Genomic DNA, 21,359 nt, shown 5'->3' with positions numbered 1-21,359 from the left:
CATCGTCGTCGACGTTTTCTCGTCGTCCTCGACGACCGATGCCGCACAATGAAACATGAAACGCCAACTTGGGCTCCTCGCCCCACCGGGGAGGAACTTACCGATTAACTCATCTATCAGAGGCATTGTTGCCCTCAATGAGAGGATACCGGCTGCGTTTATTATGGATATCGCGTTATTATACTAACCTACTCGCTTTTGTGCGGCGATATAAGTTTTCCGGTCGGTCGTTTGTCGACTGCAGGCAGGGGTACCGCTGCTGGACAACGATGGGATGATATTTTTTTCATAGCGATAGGTTGCCTCGTGAAATTCGTCGACAGTGAGGGAGGAATCCATTTCGATTCGATTTTGTTGGCGATTTCAAAATAAAAGTATTAGAGTCAGTAGAAGAAATAAATCTCTATGATTACTTTATAAAAACATACATAACTGAAAGGTGTTTGCATAGAGTGAAGTTTCATTATCTTAAAATTGGAGTGAATTATTGCAAGGACTCCGTTATTAGCGCTAGTCACTGAAAGAAATAATTTTCCTGAAAGCTCCACTCATCAAATGGCAATATCAACGTACGAATCCTGCCACTGTTGCAAATTGCAGGTAATCGTGAGATTAATCTGCAATTTGTAGCACGGACCTCGCGGTGTCATTAGGAGCACTTTAATCGCTGACTATTAATGTCGCATTAAGAAATCAAGATTGATCATCGGATTGCTTATTCGGCCTTCTGAAGAATATTTTTTACACAGCCCATATTAGTGGACGCATTCAAGATTCCTCCACTGAAATGCTTCGGGCAATTTACAGCGGAGAATATTTACTCAAATATAAATGGACAGTATTTAGAAATTAATTATTGCTGGAGGGAATATTCCTATATTAATCAAGATTAATTGAAATCCTTGAAATTCAAATTAATTGCTCCAAATTATTTTCAAGTACCTTAAAATATAAATTCATCATTCTAAATCATCTCCTCATTATCAGACTTATAAAAATCCTACCTACTAAAAAAGAAATTATTCATGCACTTCAAGTCTCAAGCTAATTTCTCCAAAATGATTAGGGAGAGTAGCATACATTTTATCTATCAGTTACTAAAATAACAATCCCTCGTTATCTTTGCTCGAAGAATTCAACAGAATCGTCCAATAAACAATGTACAAGCTGATTTGAAATGGTCGATGGAGAAGGGAAGATTTGCAGCTCGGCTCGAGCATGTTCTGCCATTGAATCTTGCCGTGTCGATTCTCTGCGAGCGTACGAACACCTCTCCGACAGCGGTGAGAGAGATCAGATGTACATACACGCTTGCCGGATAAGTATCAAGTATACAGGTCGAGGCAGATATAGTCGGCCAGTATCGACCGGGTAGCCAAGTTCAACAGCCAATCCTCGGCTGCGCGTTAAAACCACGCCCTTTATTTCGCGGTTGCATTAACCGCATCTCGCTGTCTGTATTTAAGTCAAGCCTGGGATACTTAAACTTTTTCCTACCCTCGGGGAGAGGGAAAAAGGTAAAAAGAGACTGCCCCCTGCAGTCACGTACACAGAGAATACAGAATCCTACCTTCTCGCAACTTTTTGCCAGCGACTAATGCTTTAGAGATTCCTCAATTTTTATTAGACAGATTTTGATAATTCAAAATGATAATTTCTTAAAAAAATGAATTTTTTAAATAAATTCGTGGAGGTGGAAATTGAGGTTGCATTTCATGAAAATTTGAGGGAGAGAACAGTTTAAAAATGTAACTAAAATTATGAAATTTTAAGCGAATAATACTTACAATGGTTAAAATTTTCATTAACTGTGCGAGGTTTTATATGGCGAGTTAATTCGTGATCCTCGCTTAACACGTTAAAACTTCTGGGTATATCCACAGAGTGTAATTATTTTCGTATTATTGAAACTGTGTTAGTTTATGAAAAAGCGTCTATAATATAAAGTACTGAAAATTTACTCACAAAAATTAGCAAACTTAAATTGTAGGAGGAGGAAACGTGGCTCGCTCTATTTACTTCGATCCACTGGAAACGATGGTGTTTACCACTGATCACGGGAAATTAATAATACCGTTGCACTCGCGCGATGCGCACAATCGTCCATGGGAATTCGTTGGTAACGAGCGAGCCGCGAGCACTAGTATACCGGCATCAGGCAGATTCGCCGATTAATTGAATTCATTCGATTGCAACGATGAGGAATAATTACCTTCGACGCGCCCGTATACTAGTATTACAAATCACCGAAGGAAGTGTCATTAAAAGCGACGGCAATCACGGTGGCGCGATGCTCACCCTGCCGCGTCCCTTTGTCGACTGATTGCTTTTATTGCCGACATCGGAATTCGAAGAAACCTACCGAAAGGTGACCTTTGTCGGACTAATTGAGACAATGAACTCTAGATTAATGGGGAGATGTAAACATGGTACTTCTGCTTTGGGAATTTTTTCTGGTGATCTCTACCTTTAGGTTTCTATGAGAAATGGGAGATACATATTGTTATTTAGGACTACTGTGGTTGAGGATTTTCACTGTTATTATGGATTCTTAAGTATGTGATACTTAGTTCGTTGAAAGGGACACTGAAAATTAATTTTCTCATATCTTCCACTACTTTTTCGAGCCTTTTTTTCTGGAACTTCATCCTCATGATAATGCTCTTTATTCCCACGCCTATAGTAGTATCAAATCCTCATTCTTCTAAAGATACTCCAATTTGATTTCCCATTTTTCGAATCTCACTTATCGAGACAGTCTAAGCTTCGCCTTGTATCGAATGGGGGATGAATTTGCCCGCAATTCAGGGCCATTAAAACTCTTGTATTTATGTAAATAAGGAATTCGGCTTGGCACCGGTGGAAACGAGACGCAAAGGTTACAAGGGAACTGGTAGCTCCGAGAAGGATATCGGGTGCTGGATGGAAGGTGCGTCGAAGGAACGGGTGTTGGGAGGAACAAGAGGAGGGAGGGTTGGTCGTGGAGACGAAGGAACAGAAAGCTCTCGTTAATGAGCTTCCTCACCCTCAATGCTTTGAAAGCCGGTTACGCTCGTCTCGCCTGGGCTTGCGTAGAAGCGAGAGGGTTGTTCAATTCAAAGCTTCCAGGAAATTATACGTCTGTTACCGTTCTATCTTGAAGTAAAGGCTCAAACTCCGAGGTCTAATAGCGGCAATAGCGTATTTTAATCTTTCCCCGTGGAAGTGCATTTGTCATTTTCCTGTCGTACAAAAGCCTCCCCTTCAACACAGCCTGCAATTCGCCGGCTAAGATTATTCGCTTGGCACGGTTTAATGGCGACACGTTGGATACTCCGGAATTTCTTCCGCCAGAAAGTAACCCGGTTTCACGATCTTCCTGTTTGCATGGGATCACAGAACGAACTTGAAGAATTTAGAGTCATCTAGCTTTTATAAAGGAATAGGGACAAAATATGCAATCAAAGAATGTTCTGAATCACTTTAAACAGAGATGAGATTAAGTTAGAATAAAGTTACACCTTTTATTTAACACCCAAGCATAATGCTGAAGAGAACTATGGCATAGAATTTTGGTCAAAAGTTGGTCAAGTTTGAATGATGATAACTCGGCGAAAAATCATCATAGGATCATGATCTTTTTTTTAAATTAAAGTCTGAAATTTGTACTTTGAGATACTATCTCCCGATTTTAGGATTAGTACACCCCTATTATTGTGACCCCTTAAATCTGAGAGCATGTTTGTCGTATAAAAATTGCAAAGTTTGACGCGATGCACGGACTTCAACAAATTTTTTTTAAGGATACCGTTTACAGTGACGCATAGTATGATCCTTCCCCTTTAACTTACAAAAAAGATCAAGTCGATATGATTTTTTTTCGCAGAGTTACAGCACTTTAAAGTAACCCTTGCATTTGCATATCTTATGGGGTAGAGGCTATACACATCAGAAATGCAAGGGCTGCTTTAAAATGCAGTAACTCTGCGAAAAAAAATCGCATCGACCTGATCTTTTTTTTAAATTAAAGGGGAAGGTTCAAGCTATATGATACCGTAAACGGCATCCTCGGAAAAAATTTCTCCAAGTCAGTGCATCCGGCCAAACTTGGCAATTTTCAATACGACAAACATGCCCTCAACTTTAAGAGGTTACCGTAGGAACGATGTATTAATCTTAAAATCGAGACACAGAATCTTACAGTACAGACTTCAAGCTTTAATTAAAAAAAAAGATCATGGTCATACGACAATTTTTCGCGAAGTTATCTCCATTCAAAGTCAGCCAATTTTTGGCCCAAATTTTTCTCCACCATAATTTCTTTTACACAGCGTAGACCTTGTCTTCCACATTTTCTAAAAAAAATATTCTATTTGGAATATGGTGCTGAGGTTTTCCAATAGTTCAGCAAACTCTTCGCCATCGCGTATCATGCCACAGCGTCTCAGTAGGCAGCCTAAAAACGGGGGTGTCGTAGGAGCCATCTGGACGAGGGACAGCACTTCGGTGGTAAAGTATTCCACGGAACGGAGTTTCGACTTGGCCGCAATGCCGTCACGGCAATTTCTCCGGGGGATGGTTACTTACAGTGTTGGCTTAAACAACATACTTAACCGGGCTACTTAGTACTCAACGGGCGCAGACGTACCCCTTGCAATAATAACATTTCACCCCCTTTAATCCGCAGCCTGCTGTTAGTCCTCGGCTAAGTATCTGTCCCTCCTCTTACCCTCCATTGTCGTTCCGTCGCTTTCCGGCCGAAATCAAAACACGGAAAAGCCGATACAGTTTTGCGTAATACCCTCGTCAGAAACTTCATCGAAATGTTTTCCATCCTGTTGCTGAGGGAGAAGCAGGGGAAAGAGGCTTCTCGAACAATTGTTATGCGTGCAAATTGCGGTGACAATGGGACTGTAATCAATTGAGTGATGACGCTTTTAGACTTTGGGGTGGATCCTTGGATTTTATAATTCAATTTCGATGAATGATTATTTCGTAAGAATTGTACATATCTGCGATATGTTAATCTACTTTAAAAGGGATTTTAAAATAGGTTTCCGTAATTGGAAATTAAGATTCACAGCTGAATGGAACTTCTGGATAAGATTTACATCACGCGCAGAGATTTGACCAGTAGGCTCGGCTGGTAGTTACATACACGGTCGGATGATAAGATAATGTACAGTAGGCGGGGCACGAGTTCCTATATAAGTTCTGCAGAGTTAGGAGATACCCTATCGACCATAATACAGCATAAACCCTGTAGTGCTAAGCGGCTTAGCGCTAGTGTTAAGGCCAGTGACGCCTGACATTGCTGTATATGTACATAGATTGGGTCCAAATACGCGACAGCTCGGACATGGATTTCCGAGAATTCCTCTGCCATTTACAAAATCCCACAGAATTTTCATTTTCGCAAAAACTAACTTCCACTGTTTCCCATTCCACATATAGGTATCGATCACTGATCCTCCCCTTCTTCCACGAAAATTGTTCTCCATCAAGTTTTGTTTAAACACCGATTAAGATTCATCGATGTTTGCCGAAACAATCCTGCACGAGTATACGAGACTATTTCCGGCCAGTTATTGCAGTTAGCCAAATATTTTGTTTTTCCCATGACGCAGGCAACGGTCCCATAGAAAAAGGGGCCGAGGGGCGAGCGCGTGACACACCCCCATTGAAATCCTATGCACGGGATATACTTAAATTAAACGGACGCCGGTGTCACATTATGAAGCAGAATGGCGAGTTATATCTAACCTCTCATTAACCCTCGTGTGAACTCGGATACAGGAGCCACCCTGCTGAAAGCCGACACGTCGATTTTCGAATTCGAAATTCGCCAGTGGGGCAACTTTATTACGGGTTGCAGCGGGTCATGCGAGACATTTCAAACGGCCATAGTTCACTTGTGAAACCCGATCGAGATTCGAATGGTCCTCTCAACATAGCACAATAATATAGAGTGACCTACTTATTATGAATGTTTAGAAAATGTGAAACAAATGTTACGTGATATACTGATAAAAACAGGTTATTGAGAGGTCAGCTTAAAGATTATGATAGGAGGGGTTGATGAACTTATTTAGATGCTGGCTATCTTTTTAAAAGTACAGTGAAGGAGTATTATTATGCAAGGAAATATTGATGAGGTTAAAATGATCTTGAAGGTGACTTTGAGTAGAGATGACTAAAGTATACGTCCTTGAACTACATACTCTGAAACTCTATTGTCATTTTTTCCCATCCTCAATAACAACAGAAATAAATCGTATCCTCATAATAAGTGTGGCATCCCTCATAATAATGTTTACGTTTTGGACACTTTTCCGGAGGATAAGCGTGAATTAAATCCCACCTCGTCGCATAGTCGATCACCGTGTCATTGTTCCCAGGTCGGTGACAATACCGATTTTTCTCGGTCCGTTTCGTGGCCTCTCCATTCATCGGTTCGCCTCGCGCCCTTAAGCAGCTAAGAGCCCATGATCTCGGGGCCGGAAGAGCAGACCGAAAATATAGAATGTCCACGAGCGAGCCAGAGAGAGACAGAAGAGGGGGTCGGCATAGGGGGAGAGCGTAAAGCCCGAAAAACTTCTTACCGCAACAATGGCGAGTAGCGATTTTAAAAAGATCCTACGAAGATTTGCCATCACTTTCACACCTCTCCATGGCACCCCGGAGCCGCCTAAGACCTACAACAAATACCTGGTGGGCATCGTAATCTCGCTAAGGCCTCCCATAGTGGGGCTCCTGCGGTCCCCCATTATGATTTTCGCGGCATTGTCACGGTGTCGAATCTGTCTACAAATAACCACTAGAGAAATAGTTACTCTCTGTCGATACTCTTCACCGATCTGTCTCCCTTCCTGTCCTCTCTCTCTCTCTCGCTCAGGCTCTCACCCCTCTTCTCTCCTCTCCGTTTCTCCTTTTCCACTGTCGACGCCATCCCCTTCGCTCTACCCCTCTCGCTTCACCACCATTCAGAGTGGACTACATTATTTTGTTGTAAGGCCCCGACCACACCGTATTATCCTAACATCTAAATCCGGACAGCTGGATGCCTATCAGAGACTCTCAACTGGAGCGGGCAACAGCTAATAGCCCGTCGGGAAGCTTTGCCCAGCCGAATGATAAAACCACCGTGCAGCCTTTGATTCGCGATGGCTCGATAACGCGAAAGAGGATTTTTGCGGGAGCTGTTCCCTCTGCCGGTAGAAATAATGCTGGATCGAAGTACAATTCGGAGGGAGCAACTTTGGAGGTATATTTTTAGGCGATAGTAGAACGTGGATTTTATGGTTTTTAGGAAATTCGACGGTAGTCTTCAGTGAGATGCGATTGTTTTTTAGTAGTAGGTTGATAGTGGGTTATCTACTTTATTCATGTGTTGATATTGGAGTGAGGTTTTATACGATAATAGAACTGAAAATGATAAAATAAAAAAGAGATATTTGGGAAATCTCTTCAACTCTCATAAAGTATAACTCTGTATACTTCCTCGAAAACTTGAAAATTAATTATTCCTCAAATGCTTTCAAATCCACATGTCCACTTCAATATTTAAAATCCCAAATGAAACACTCTCGCATCATTTCCAAAACCTCTCCCACGACACTCTACCACAACCAAAATCACCCACAATTTTTCAAGCAGATCTCTCGATTATTCAAACAAAAACAAGTAGAAACATAACAAGCGATACAGAGCAACCTGTTCACATTCGACCGTAAAAAGAATAGCTCCCAGAGACCGTGGCAGGTATAGCCCGGTTTGAGAACCGCTTCCTAATGAATGTGCCAGAGGTGTCAGAGCAGCAACTGTCAAAACACGGTCCGTGCCATCCAGCAGGGTGGGACGAGGAGCGGACGCGGGGCGAACGAGATCGAAACGGAACGGTCCTTTTCACGCCATATTGGATCTACCCTGAAAACGGTGCGCACGAGGCCGATGCCTATCGATGATCGCGACACTCATCCTTTCGTTTGCTGCCACGAAATTCTTCTCTGGCTACGTGGCTCGGATACGCAGCGACGCCGAGACGAGGCATTGTTCGCGGCGCGCGTTTCTTGCGCAACGGTTTCCCCGCCTTTCCGCTCGTTGAATTGTAGACGATGCTTATCGGGGAGGCCAGCACGCCTGCTTCTTTTCCTGACTTTTTAATGGAACACGGAGAAACCGGGAATTAATAGCCCGACATCGTTTAACGCTTAGCTCGCTTTTGCCTCGAAGGGGTGAGTGTCGTTTGCGTCCTTGGGATGTGAGACTCGTTTGTAATCAAGGCGTATGGTCTGGGTTTTGATGAAGGTGAGGTGATTGCTTGAATAGGTGTGTTAGATTCGTAGTTGTAGGGGTGAGAGAGTGAGTGACACTTGTGGAGGAAGTTTGGGAGCAGATATTGATCCTAGTCAATAGAATCCTGATTCTTGAGTTACTGCAAGGGAGCTTGGAGAGTAGTAGAAAAAGGTGCGTACGTACCCTTTGATAGTCATTTTGCTAATCTTCTTCATTGTACATAGACTTATATTAACGAGTGAAAGTTCAATCATCAAGGTCCCTCTTCCCTCGAAAAATACTCCAAAGCACCCCATCCAAGAGCTCCACAGCACGAATCGCCTCCAAGGGTATCGCAGCTCTCAAGACGATCGCTGCGGCGATTAGCCCTCTCGAAGTTGCCGCCTAAACGCATTCCGCTCAACGACCAGTTTCGATTACCGTTCTCAACTTCATGGAAGTAATTTCGAGACACTGGCCGCGGAATGTCTCCATTCCCCTAGCGAGGACTCCATCTTTCAGCGGGGAATCCACCCAGCTGTCGTGAACTTTCGCCGAGCGTCGTCAGGCGAGGAGATCGAGGGAAAGGGTGCAAGGGGAGAGGGTCTCGCGGAGGAAAGGGCAGCACGCGTAGGCGCGCGATGAAGAAAGAGCGAGAACGAGACGTGGAAAGGGGGAGAGAGAGGCATTGGCGGGGGAAAGAGAGAGGGAAAGAGGAAGTGGTCGCATGTGGAAGCGTGAGGGCAGGGTGGAGTCGGCGACGAGGACGGTTAGGCGTGCGCTCTGGGCATATCGGCTTTTTCGAGAGTCTTGGTCGATGTTCCTGGTTCCTGGTTAACCCGCGGGATCGGTTACAAGCCTCGCCAGCCAGCCGATTGGTCCATTTTGTCAGCGACACCCGCCCACGCCACGTTATCGCGCAACTACTCTCTTCCTCTCGCTCTCGCCTCCGCGGCGCTATCCTACACCTCTCGATCCCTCTTCCTCCGTCCCGCGGTCGTGTCGATAACCTTCCATCTCTCGATCTCCGTCTCTCCGTGTCGCTGCCTCTCTCCATCATCCTCTCCTCTCCTCCGGCACGAGGAGATCCTCTCTACGCTCCGTTCCTCTCGAGAACGCGCGCACGCTTTGACCTTCGGGCGAAAAGAAAGATCCGTGTTTCGAATGCGACGTTGTTCCGAGTTCGTTAACAGGGAGCCCCGTGACTCTGCGATATTCGAGGGAACACGCGCGTGTGTGCGTGCCGTGGGGAAAAGAGGCTCGCGTTGAAGTTGTGGGAAGGAAGCCGGGGCCACCTGAATTGCCTTGGCTCCGCTCCCGAGCCAGAGCTATTTTAATTGTTTCCCCGCGACTCGCCGCGCAGGCTCGGGGGCGAATCGAAAAGGGCCAAGTGAATCGCCTGCCGCGCGGAAGCAGCCGATATTAATAGACGCGATTGATGGACAGGGCGGCGACGAGCGTACGCGCGTAATTGCCGCGAGTCCTGGCCGCTGCGCGCGGATTTCACCGAAGGGAGGCTCGTGAGCGGATTACGCGGCGTCGCGACGTCCATGGGAAAGGTAGCTGGGCGCGTCCGCGCGGAATGGAGTGGAATGATGCGTGATCGATTCAAGGGCAGTGAACAGAGAATGACAACCGCTTTGTTCGTAATGTCATAATAATCTGTTAATATATTTTCGCGTGAATTTATGTACAGGCGCAAATAATATTATTAATAATAATATTAATAATTAATCATAATAAGGATTCGCCTCCGTATATTTATACATGTATAATTCCGTGTTTAATAGTCTTTACGTAATGCACCTACGTATGCGTAGATCATCCTGGTATGTTCATATTTATAGGGCCGATTATACAAGAAATTTCGCTAATGTGTGCCTGTGTGTGTGTATGTAGTCTGGTGTCTGTGTGTGTATCTACAGAGAGAAGGGAAATGCGTTCGAGCGATCCTCGTGTATCTTCCTCCGTCATCGAACGCGGAGCTGTTTACTCTTGGAGTAAAGCACGGCTCGTCGAAGACTCGAGTCGATTAATGAAATTTACAAACCGCTAATCTCTACTTAGTCTAAGGGGAGGGGCTGTCTCGCGAAGTAGCTTAAATTAATTCGACCGGCGCTCGCTCGAGTGCTCCTCGACGACTGCGTTTTCACCTTTCCTCGAAGCGATATTGTGCGGCTGGCTATCGCCGAGAGAGTATCTAGGATTCTGGATCACTCACAGAGGCTGCCTCGATCTTTTGCAAAGTTTGTCAGTCCACGATTCTCTTAGAAAACCTCAGCAACGATTGCTTCTAACGAAAGGAAGGCTCGTTCGAGTTCACAGACTGGTTAACATCTCTGAAGCCTACAGGCTGCTACTCGGTTGCTCCTTCGACTTCGAGATTTAAATAGCTCGCGACAGCTCATATAGCACACAGGTTCGAACAGTGTTCAGACAGCGATTACACCGAGCGTTTCTTCGAAAGCGTCGCTATGTACAGACTACAAAAAAGAAAGAACGTCACTACACCGAACTTAGCCTCGAAGCGAATCGATCCCGCGGAAGTCGTCATCGTTATCGGTCGAAGAACGCGTTCGAACTATGTACATACACCACTCGTATAATCCTTTCGATATCTTGAGACATTGCACGCGTCCGCTTGTGCGATCGTCTGACGACATACTGTCGTCAGCTACTGAAATCTGGCCACTTTTCGCGATCAGCTAAACCACGACCACTGTCTAACGTTATCAGCGTCTTTGAAACCCGCGTCATCAGTCGGTGAAGTATCGGTCCACGAACTTCCCACGAAAGAAGCTTCGCGGATTTGTCGTGTCAGAAGTTGATTGATTTCAGGCACCCCTTGGAGGATTGTGCCCTCCGTCAGAGACTTTGTTCTTTGATCTCGAAGAATAATTATTCCAGCGTTCGCGAGAACGCCTAATCCTTTGATTCCTCCCACGAAACGACTCTGCCAGGTTGCTGGTCCTCACAGCTCACAACACCTCGAAGCATTTCTCGAAGAGCTGATGATCCTCGCTGTGCACCGTCTTTCCCGAGCATCGATCGTTCCCCGTTTCCTTAGACACGATCTCTTCCGATCGATCGTCCTTGCTGTCGTATCACGCTGGCGAGAAAGGACGATGGATCTGCGGCGGCTTCGGATTCGGCGGGGGCGTCGCGACCCTTATCAATCCCTGGCCTTGCGACTGGCCCTGAGGAGTCTGCTGGCTCGCTGGCGGGCTGCCTCGCGAGGAAGGCGTGTGAGGACTTGGCACTGCGACCCTCAGCGGACCCGTCACCGACAGGTTCGTTGCCATTAATGGCGGACTGTGTGCTTCCGATAGACTGTCTGAGAGTCGAGAGATTCCTCCGTCGGAGAGCCGCGAGCTGTCCGATATCCTCGACATTCCTTCTGGTAGCTGGTGCGGGACGTGGGGGTGGTGCAGCAGGCTCTCGTGAGGGTGTAACCTTGGGGGAGGCAGTCCTAGGGGATCTGGTAGTCTGGAATTAGAAGAGTTGAGGTGAGAAGATTTGTGAGGGTGGTGCTGGGGGAGGAAATTTAATTTTTTTAATGGGTGATAATTTTTACATTGATTCGTGATGGCTTATATTCTTACATGTTAGAAGTTCTAAGATTTTCTAGGTACAGATTCTCGGTTTTGGTTTGAAAGGCTGCAGGATCTGAAGTAAATAGGTCATCACGGTCTAATCTACATAACTTTCAATGGTAATTCTACAGAACTGTACCTAGTGTAATTGACTTCAAATTAAGAGAAAGTTTAGAGGCATTGAATTTCTAATAGCTCACGCAATCTTTAAATCAATATGATTAATAACTCACACGAATTAACCCTGCAATTTTAACCACTACAAAGTATCTGCTTTGGTATGCAAGACAATGCACCATGAAATTTCATTCAGAATTCAGAGGTACTTAGAAGTTATTCTTCCCTCCAAGCGTGGTTTTTACTAATTGCATTTTTCTGAAAGCAACTTACCTCGATCCGAGATCACCTCTAGGCCCCACAGCCTGGAACGGGCTCGTTTCCGTCAGCCTGAAGATTCCGCCACCCGAGATGTTCGGATGATTGTGTTGCGGGCTGTGCGGTCCAAACCGGAAGCCCGTCGGCGGGAATTTGAAGGCCGTCGCGTGGTTGAATCGAAACTGCGATTGCGAAGGATCGAAGCGGAAATTTAAGGATGGTGGAGGCAGAGGTCCAAGGGGCCCGAGAGGAACAGGAGATGGTTGATGAGTTGGCGGAGGCGAGGAACTCGGCGACGGAGGCGACGTTCCGCCCAGGGAAATATCGGAGTCCTCTGAATCGCTGCCGCCTGGCCCGGGACTCAGCGTGCGCCTTGTATTTCCGTTTCCTGTGCCTGATTGCTGCTGCATTCTGAAACATAACGCAAGAGCACAGCTACGTTAGCTTAATCAATAACTATTATGTGCTGTTAAAGTAATAGGTTAAACAAGAAGTAGAAAACCAGTAGAAGGGAGCTGAGATCTAATTAGAAGTTTCAAATTAGGTACTGTAACTTAGGTACCTGAACTCTATTATATAGTGTGTTTACTATAATTGGGTATACCTAGATTCTAGGTATCAAGTGCTACTTAAGCATAAGAATTTCAGTAGTTTCACACCCTTTCTAGAGCCTCTAAATTTACGATTGGAGCATTCTGTCTATTCCCAGCGAGTCTTCCATCATTTTCATCTTCATCTACCTCTCGAGTCTCATCAGTCGTTCACCCAAGACGCTTTCCGCCATTCTCCTCGGGATCGATTACTCGAACATGCGTCCCCCGTCGCGGGGTTAACGAAAAAGGTCAGGCCGCTATTGGTGGCGAGTCGCGGGCAAGAGAGCATCGCGCGTAGGCGTCGATCGCGATGAGAATTTCAATTCGCTGTGGGAGAGGGAGGGGGAGAAGGCGATGCGCGGCAGTGAAAACGCTCGGCGTGTTTCCAGTCATCGCCACGTAGCGGCTGTAATTAATGAGCGGGTTCATCCTTCCCAGGTGAGCAAGGATTCACGGGAGAGTAACCCATGGTTCTCGGCGACGGGCTTGTATGAAAGAACGATCCACCTCATTACTCGAGAGATTACGGCTAGATACAAGAAAATGCCGCGCGCTTCTCACGCGACTCATCCACGGGAGGAGATGGACGAGGAATAGTCGCTTGCGCGATCGGAACGGATGTTCCGAGTTGTCGACGGGAAAGTATTATTCATCGTGCCCACCCACGGCGAACGATCAGAGACAGAATGAAGGAATTCTATCGTAATCCCCTTATCTTAGGATTTTCCTTTGCGTCGGCGAACAGAGCTCTCCGTCGAGGCGCTGAAGATGAATACAAACGCCTTGCTCTCGCGCGGAAGTATTTTTACCATCCCCCGTGTGGCGATAAAGAGAGGAAGGGAATATATTTTCTGCGCGGAAAACGCTTCCCTCGATCCGGGTGTTAGCGAAGAGGAGAATCATTCTCTAGTCTGCCGAAGACAATGAGATGTTGTGGTCGCCTTAAAAGCCTCTTCTGCTGCAGATCGATTCGACGCCGGGCCGCGCCCGACAGATACTCCCGTATTTTCTTTGCTAATCGAGTTTCGAGCCCGCACAGTTACCACGGTAACACCTCGAGTGATTTCGAACAGGTTCGAGAATCGAATCCGACTGCTGGCTGCCACCTTGCGCCACCCAAAAAAGGACACCAGGGGTTGGGGTTGGGGAGTTGATTCATTCTGGCGGGTTTTCGAGCGAGCTGCTGCTCTCTTACAGAGTTCTCCATTCATCGCTAAATTTCTTTCCTAGACTTAACTTAAAATTACTAAATACCTCTAACCATTTGATATTTAACTTCACATAGGCGAAACCTATTCTTCAACCTATTACACTTCCTCAGTTCTTCAAACCCTGATCCTCTCTCTTAAATCAAATCAGGTCCCTTTTCCTGCGAATGGAAATCCACGCATAACGAGACGTCAAGTTTCCCTGACGAAGGTACCAAGCGATTTACTCAATTCCTATGGGTTGAAGGTGGGCAGGAATGGGCAAGGTAGGGGTGGTAGGCTACTATCCCGTGGGCTCGTTTGAAAACGCGTCGGACACGCTGGTAATCGAACCCGTGCTTCTCTCTCCTCGCCTCCTTTTTCTTCCCCGTGTCTCGCATCAGCCGGGACACTCGACGCGTTTTAATTATGCCTCGAGACCGCTCCTCTCCTTTGTCTTGGTCCTTTCACGAGACACCCGCACGAGCGGCGCGACTTATTATGTGCCAGCCTCTCGTTTTGTTCCGCTAAGTGCTCTCCAACCGATCCTCGGTCCCATTCAGCCTCCTAATGTCGTGGCATTAAAGTGCGGAGGCTCGAGCTCACGGTGTCAATTTTTCGCCGCGAACACGACCGGTGCACCATTCATTCAATTCCATGTAAACTGTTTAGCTGCTTGTAGGTCGGAATTAGGGAGAGAGCTTCTGTAAGCATTTCCTTGGTTTGTTAGGGGACTATATCTACAATAGGTGGAAGGAATATTGTACTCTATAATCTTTAGAGACACTTATCCTGAAATTTAATTTTGTAATCGAGGTACAGACATTCGTGAGTTTTTATTGTTTTTAACTTCTTTGGCTTCTTTAAGTCTTGAATTCAGCACTAAAATTTCGAAACGCAGGTCTTCAATGTTTGTAACGACGCTAAAGGATATGTATAATTAGCTAGACTCGAGACTTGATGCCTTCACGCTGTCTTATACCCAGGCGTAACAAGCCTCGTCTTTTGCATTCACGCTCCGCTCGGCTTTGTAAACCTCAACGAGGTCCGAAAGAAAAAGCCAGGATTTTCAGGCTGCACAGGCTTTTTTCCCCTGCCTAATATATTCGCGGTGTCTGCGCGTGCAGCCCGCGGCTCGCCGAATTCGCGTGGCGAATCGAGGACCGCGTCGAACAGCGGCGAACGAGACGAGCCGTCACAGGTGACGCGGTGCTTTTCGCCTTGTTGCTACGATTAAAAAAGAAATTCATCAGGCCCTCCTCCTCCTCCTCCTCCCTTTCTACACAGAGAGGGGGGAAGTATCAGGTGCAACGGAGGAGCCGCGATGAGGATGCGCCCCGCCGGTTAAGTATTTACGCCGCATGACGAGTCACTTTTGTAATCCCCTCGTATGTTGTAAAGTATTATGCACGCGGACGGCGACCAGGGCTCAAACCGTGACGGAAGCTACTGTAATTACGCGCAAGATGGTCGTCCTCCGCCTTGTGGAAGGCCCGATTGATCTCTGATCGAGAGGCCACGGTGAAAGGACGGAGGCCCACCCGACTTTCGCGATGCCAGCGAGAGCCTCTTTCAAAAGACTCGACGAGAGATGGCCATGGAGTGATATGACATCTGCGGCTTGATGAGTCCGGGCCAGAAACACCTTACTGTCGGTGGCTTTCCTCGGAGCGCTTGTCCGAGTTTGCTGGAAGGATTTCAAGTGCTTACGTGTTGTCTGAGTGGGTTTGGCGGGGTTTGTTTGGCTGGGAAGGGGCGCAGGATTTTTGGGAGGAGGTGTAGATCTGTGATCAGAGCTCTGGAGCTATGGTTTCTTGCTTTAGATATAGTTGATGGTGCCTAGTGAAAGGAACAGTGAAAGGAATTGTATATTCAAGTATGGAACTTGAAATACTGAAGCGAGTTGTGCTACGTTTCAATTCATCAACTGGTACAAATTCGAGCACTCACAGCTTAAAAGGAATAACGAATCACGAAATTAATAGCATTAATGCTGTACTTTCCATCACAGGCTGCCTTCCAAGAGAAACAAACAAAAATACAGAAGAGAAAACAATTTCACCGAAGGCGAATTAAGAACTAAGTACCGGAGGAACCAATATGCCAGCTCCCAACTACCGTTACTCCAATTTGCATCCAAAAAGTGCGTTCCGTATCAAATTCGCTCCATTACCAATTCTACATAACCAAAAAGTCATCCCCAACAAGCGTGAAATCGGACCATCGACCGAAGGAACTGGACCAAGAGAATTTCGAATCGAGTCGCCGTGGCCCCCTGAAAACTCGTTTCTACGACTCTGGGCGTTCAGATGAAGGGGAGAGGGAGAAAAAAACGATCAATTTCAACCTGATATCAGAATCGGATCTATCTCGAGAGCGACGACTCTACTAGAGTGACGAGGGATATCATTTTAACAGAATCTACCCCGCGTGTCGTGCAGCCGTGGATTTTCGTGCGTGGTACGAGCCCATCCCGTGCTCCCCTCTCCGACCCCCTCTCCCAGGGGCCCCTCGATTTAGACCAACCCCGTGCCATGCTAAATACCCGGTGCGCACAATGGAGAACATATCATTCGAAAATCTGAGCTATACGAAGGCCTCCACAAAAGGTAACTGGATACCGGTACGAGGAGGAGACGGCATGTGAACAGAGGGCCCGCGATTTTCAAGCAACCGGGGCCCCCCTCGTCTCTCCCCTCCTCCCCGTTCCCCCCTGCGCCCTCCTTTCACTGCTTCTTTTTTTTGGTCTCTAGCTCATTTTTAATAGCCGCTAATAGAGACGTTAAAACGATACGGGCCCTCTCGGCCGACTTGGTTCCGATGCTCAGTTCTTTCATCTTCGCCCTGCCAGTCCCTCTTCTGTCTCTCCCCACTCCCCTAGCCTACGCTCCTCTATACGAGTTTGCGTTAAAACATCGTGTTCCACCCTCAACCACCGAGCACTCGCCTCCTCGTCTCGTTGTATGCGCGAGAGCGATCGGGACGATAAGAATCAGCGATCCAGGAAAGCGTGGCGTCGGAGCGATCAAACGAGGACTCTGCCCTCTGCTTACTGACTCTGCTTGCTGACTCGTTCGCTCGATGCCGAGGTTACGCGCGAAAGGAAGCGAGCATTGCGCGAGGAGGAAGCGGCGAGACGAATCGTGGCATCCGCGCTTTCGCGAATTGCGTTTCGCTCGCGGAACAAAGAGAGGCGTCGCGTAGAAGAGACGGTGCTCGTGTAGGGGCACGCTGGAACAGGTAGCCCGTGATTTGCAGGATTTTAATCCGGGCCAAGATCGGGGAGCAACATGGCCGTCGCCTAAAAGCGGAGGAGAAGCGGTGCCCTCGTTCGCAGACCGATCGTTTTCGTCTTCCTGTCACCCTACCCCCGCCGACTCCTGAGAAACCGGGCAAATGTTTGCCCGCGAACAAAGAGTATCCACTGACGGGGGCTCACTTGTTCCGCCCGCCCGAAATCTCGATCTGTTTGACGAGATTTTTAAGCGGCCCGAAAAACGATATCCGCTCCTGCTCCCGTCTCGAATTCGCTCGGCCTTTAAACGTGACTCTTGCTCGCTGATTGCGGAGATGTTGCTTGTATTTAGGACGCTCTTCAAAGTGTGCGTCGAGAGCCATTAGCGAGAGGCGAAAGCAATTTTGTGAGATGCGATGAATTTCTTTTTTGGGATGAGGGAAAGTAGATTCTGTGGATTCTGTAGGTATGGAGTACCTACTTTGATTTTCGGTTCAGATTTGACTGTGAATGGGGATCAGATTTGTGATCCATGCTCCCTAATGTGGGCCTCCCTTTTATGACTGGAGGGAGAGCATATTGTGAATTGAAAATTGAACCTTGGTGTCCATTAGAAAATAGATCTCATTTGATGCTTCTTTCTTTGGAGAGAGATAAGTGTTCAGAGCGAGGTTACTCTACAGGGAGTTCCAAAAGTAGATCACCATCTCCTAACCCTTCTCATCCTGAGCTGAAGTCGCTGAGATTTTGAGTAAAGATCTCCAAGAATTTTCAAAAATTTGTGATTCTGAATAAATTCTAAATGAACCTATCTGAATAATATTAAAGGTTTAGAGCTAGCGAATTTTATCTGATTGTGGAAGGCATAATGGTCGTTCGAACCTTCTCTCAGGCGACATTTTCTTCCGCCTCCGAGGATCCTGGTCATTTACTAAGAACGACAAATAATTTCCTACAGCCGGCATAGACATTTCGAGTGTTTGCCGAGGTCCTCGAGGCATCTACTAGCCCCTGACCGCTCCGTGGGAAAACTCATCGGAAATTAAATCCTTGCTTCGGCCTCCTTCGACGAGGATGCGCCGTCTCGAGACTAATCCCGTTGTTTTAGGCCTTTCCGAGCTACTCCAGAGGAAAAATTATTCTTGGTTGGTTAGCCATCGCGAACGCCAGCCTGGCAGAACGTATCCCCGAAAAGTTGTCCGCCCGAGGAGCTCGTAGAAAAAATATTTGCACTCAACCGAGATAAACGCGACAGGATAATTTCCCTCGTTGGAAACGTGGCGTCTCTTGTTATTACAAGTCCCGAAGTAGCTGGACGGCGATCGTGTGCCTTGTACTCGACGATTACCCACCGCAAATCTAATGATCCGAGAGGCTAATTAACCGTTTCGATCACCTGAGGGATATAGATCGTTATCTGATTCCCTTCGTTCAACTTTACACAACGCTTCCATGTCTCTACTCTTGTACTTTCGGAGCAATTTTCTGCTCGATGAAACGTAGTTTAAAGGTATGCGAAAATGAACGCTAATTGTTTCGCGGATACAAATTACAGTCGGGTATTTCTAGTTATGAACGCGAGTACTGGTTCGCTCCAACGAGTATTTTTTTATTCACGCCCAAAGTACTCATCAAGCGTGTTTAAATCGCGTGCTCGATGGGAATTCCGCGTCTCATTTAATTTAATGACCCGTTTTTGAGAAGCTGCTCGGCACATACATCAGAAATCACTTGGTAAATAATTAATGTGTAATCAGACTCTGTTGGTGTGTGGGGGCGTATGGGACGAGCGCAGGGCTCACGAGGTAGCAAGGGCGCCATCGACGGCGGCCAAGGGTGTTTGCTGGCAAACACCGTGGAGGACCTCTTAACGTGTCCTAAACCTATCCGTGGGGTTCTTTTCTGTCTGACGAGGCAACGTGGAAGATGGTATCGGGAGATGGAGGAAATCGCTCGTGCCCCTTTTTTAATTTCTGTCCTGAGCTCTTGAGAAACTCGAGAGACAATATGTACTCGAACAATTTTATATATACAAAATTTCTACTTGAGGTCTCGCAGTCAGTAGTAGCGAGAGCACTATATATTTTAGGAAAATGCTTTTATAAGAGTATAATACTCCAATTTTCAGAAAAATGTATTGATGTACCTATATCAAATTGCAATTTGCACGAAGAAACAAAATTTAGAAGAAAAAAATTTCATCCTAAAAATTGGACAATAATAGTGTTCAGGAACAGATCGTCTTTCAATGCAACTAAAGAAGCATCTATCACACGGTGTGTTATGCACCAAATCCTTTCGTTTTGGAGTTCAAGGAACAAGGCTCGAAAGCTTTTCGAGAAAGGGGCGTCCGATGAGTGCGTAGACGCCGAAACGAGTGCACCGCAATCGATGTCCCTCAATTATCGCGTGACGAGAAAGAGAGGAACTTCAATGGCATCCGATTGAGGCACGCGCCGTCGCTTAGAGGCTCTCCGAGGTTCGAGAGCCCTCGAATTGATTCGAGTCCCGTGGCACACTTCGGGGCAAATTAAGTTTCGCTTCTGAAATATGCTCTCTCTCCCTCCCTTTCTTTCTCTCGTCATTCATCTTTGCCCGTCTTTCAGTCTCGCCGATCGCCCTGGCGAATCGCGTTTTTCGGTGGCGTTGCGAATCGGCATCGTGGCCGATTGTTTCCCTCCCAACACGTCGACCTAGAGTAGAAAGGAGGACGTTTAAAGCGACATTAGAGGCTTCCATTGGGGTGAAAACGGATCGAGAGACCCAGCAATGAGAGTGTATCGAATTTATAGAGAAATCTGGCCGATATAAAATGAATGAGGAGGTTCCCTTGGCTTCGATGGGGGAAGCGTAACATAAGGAGGAGAGCGTTAGTGAAGCGAGAGGGAAGGAGGACGGGGCACGGGAGCAAAAAGAGGAAATAGCCCCCGGTAACCTCTCGTTTGCACCGGCGCACGCTCAATTAACCATTTTCAGGGAAAAAATTCGCTGGCCAAATTCTGCGCGACAGCCCGTGAAGTCCGCGGCTCGTGTTCACCGCGAGGCAACCGAGCCGGACGACGGAACAAGTAGACGGAGAAACGGGAAGGAGGGAAGCAGAGAAGGAGCAACAGAGGGAGGAACCGCGGGGAAAAAAGAGCGGGGAAAGTAAGGGAGGACCATTCAGGTAACCCTGTATCGTTTTTCAAAGAGAGGCCCCGTTTCTTCGTCTCTCCTCCTCCATCCCTCTGTCCCTCCCCTCGTCTTCGCGTTTCGCCTCGTGTCCTCGACTTTTCTTCCCTCGTTCCTCGTCTTCTTCCGTTGTCTTTTTGTCTCTTCGGTACGAGGAGATCGTACTGGCACGGTTCGGTGTAAGATTTCACGTATACACGCGGGATGGATCAGATTGGCCTGGCCTTAAGCCGTCGCAAATTACCCCGTAAGCCTTTTAGTCGCCGTGTGTGTTTTGCTGGCTGCGCCCTAAACCTCCCCCCTCGATCACCTCCTCCCGCAGCCTCCCTCTCTGGCGCATTATTATTTTGTTGCTCCGTAATATCCTCGAAACCCCCGTGGGGCTTTGCCCAGACCACTCTAAAGGGAACCTAACCGGAGTCCGCGGTCTAAGGGGTACGTTACAGAAATAGTTCTAAACTCGGTGCATTATCAATCGGCCCCTTTATCCGTCCAGCTTTCCACGTCGGGGCTAAATTGAACCGAGACGTTTGACGCCTTCCTAGGGAAACGAGGTTCTGAGTTTTCTTCTGTATTTAATCCTTGAGAGGGGGTGTCATCGAACCACTAATTTCTCACAGAATTCGTTAATGAGGTTTCAGGTGAAGTGAAATACTTCTGCAATTCTTGGTGGCTAAACTTTCTATTATTCTAGGGATCAATGATCCTAAATAAATTCTACATACTGTCGCTTAAAGGCAACCCTCCTCCACCCTCATTTCCATCAAAGTCATGTCGTAAGGGAGTTCATCTATGAAAAAGGGCAAGCGCCCTTAGAACAGCACATCCGTGTCCATAATAGCTTTCGAAATCCAGTACAGTCAGGCTGAGCGCATCTTCCTCAGCCAGTTGCCTGTGCAGCATCAAAAGACCAAGACACGAGGCCCCGAGGGCGCGGGAGTAAAAATTTAAC

General features: G+C 46.9%; 1 protein-coding gene across 1 annotated transcript in view; it reads right to left on the bottom strand.

The window, feature by feature from the left end:
- Positions 1-11,087: 11,087 nt before the first annotated feature.
- Positions 11,088-21,359, bottom strand: part of Optix (optix) — a 40,271-nt gene continuing 29,999 nt past the window's right edge. The window contains exons 2-3 of the mRNA XM_076380165.1: positions 12,237-12,632; positions 11,088-11,739 (exon numbers count right to left, since the gene is read on the bottom strand). Of these exons, the coding sequence (XP_076236280.1) occupies positions 11,358-11,739; positions 12,237-12,632 (778 nt within the window). The 3' untranslated portion in view covers positions 11,088-11,357. The remainder of the gene's footprint in view (positions 11,740-12,236; positions 12,633-21,359) is intronic.

This window comes from Calliopsis andreniformis, chromosome 6, assembly GCF_051401765.1.
Source record: "Calliopsis andreniformis isolate RMS-2024a chromosome 6, iyCalAndr_principal, whole genome shotgun sequence".
Classification (NCBI taxonomy): Eukaryota; Metazoa; Arthropoda; class Insecta; order Hymenoptera; family Andrenidae; genus Calliopsis; species Calliopsis andreniformis.
Note: the sequence above shows the minus strand (reverse complement) of the source record. Positions and strands in the feature narration are given on the sequence as shown.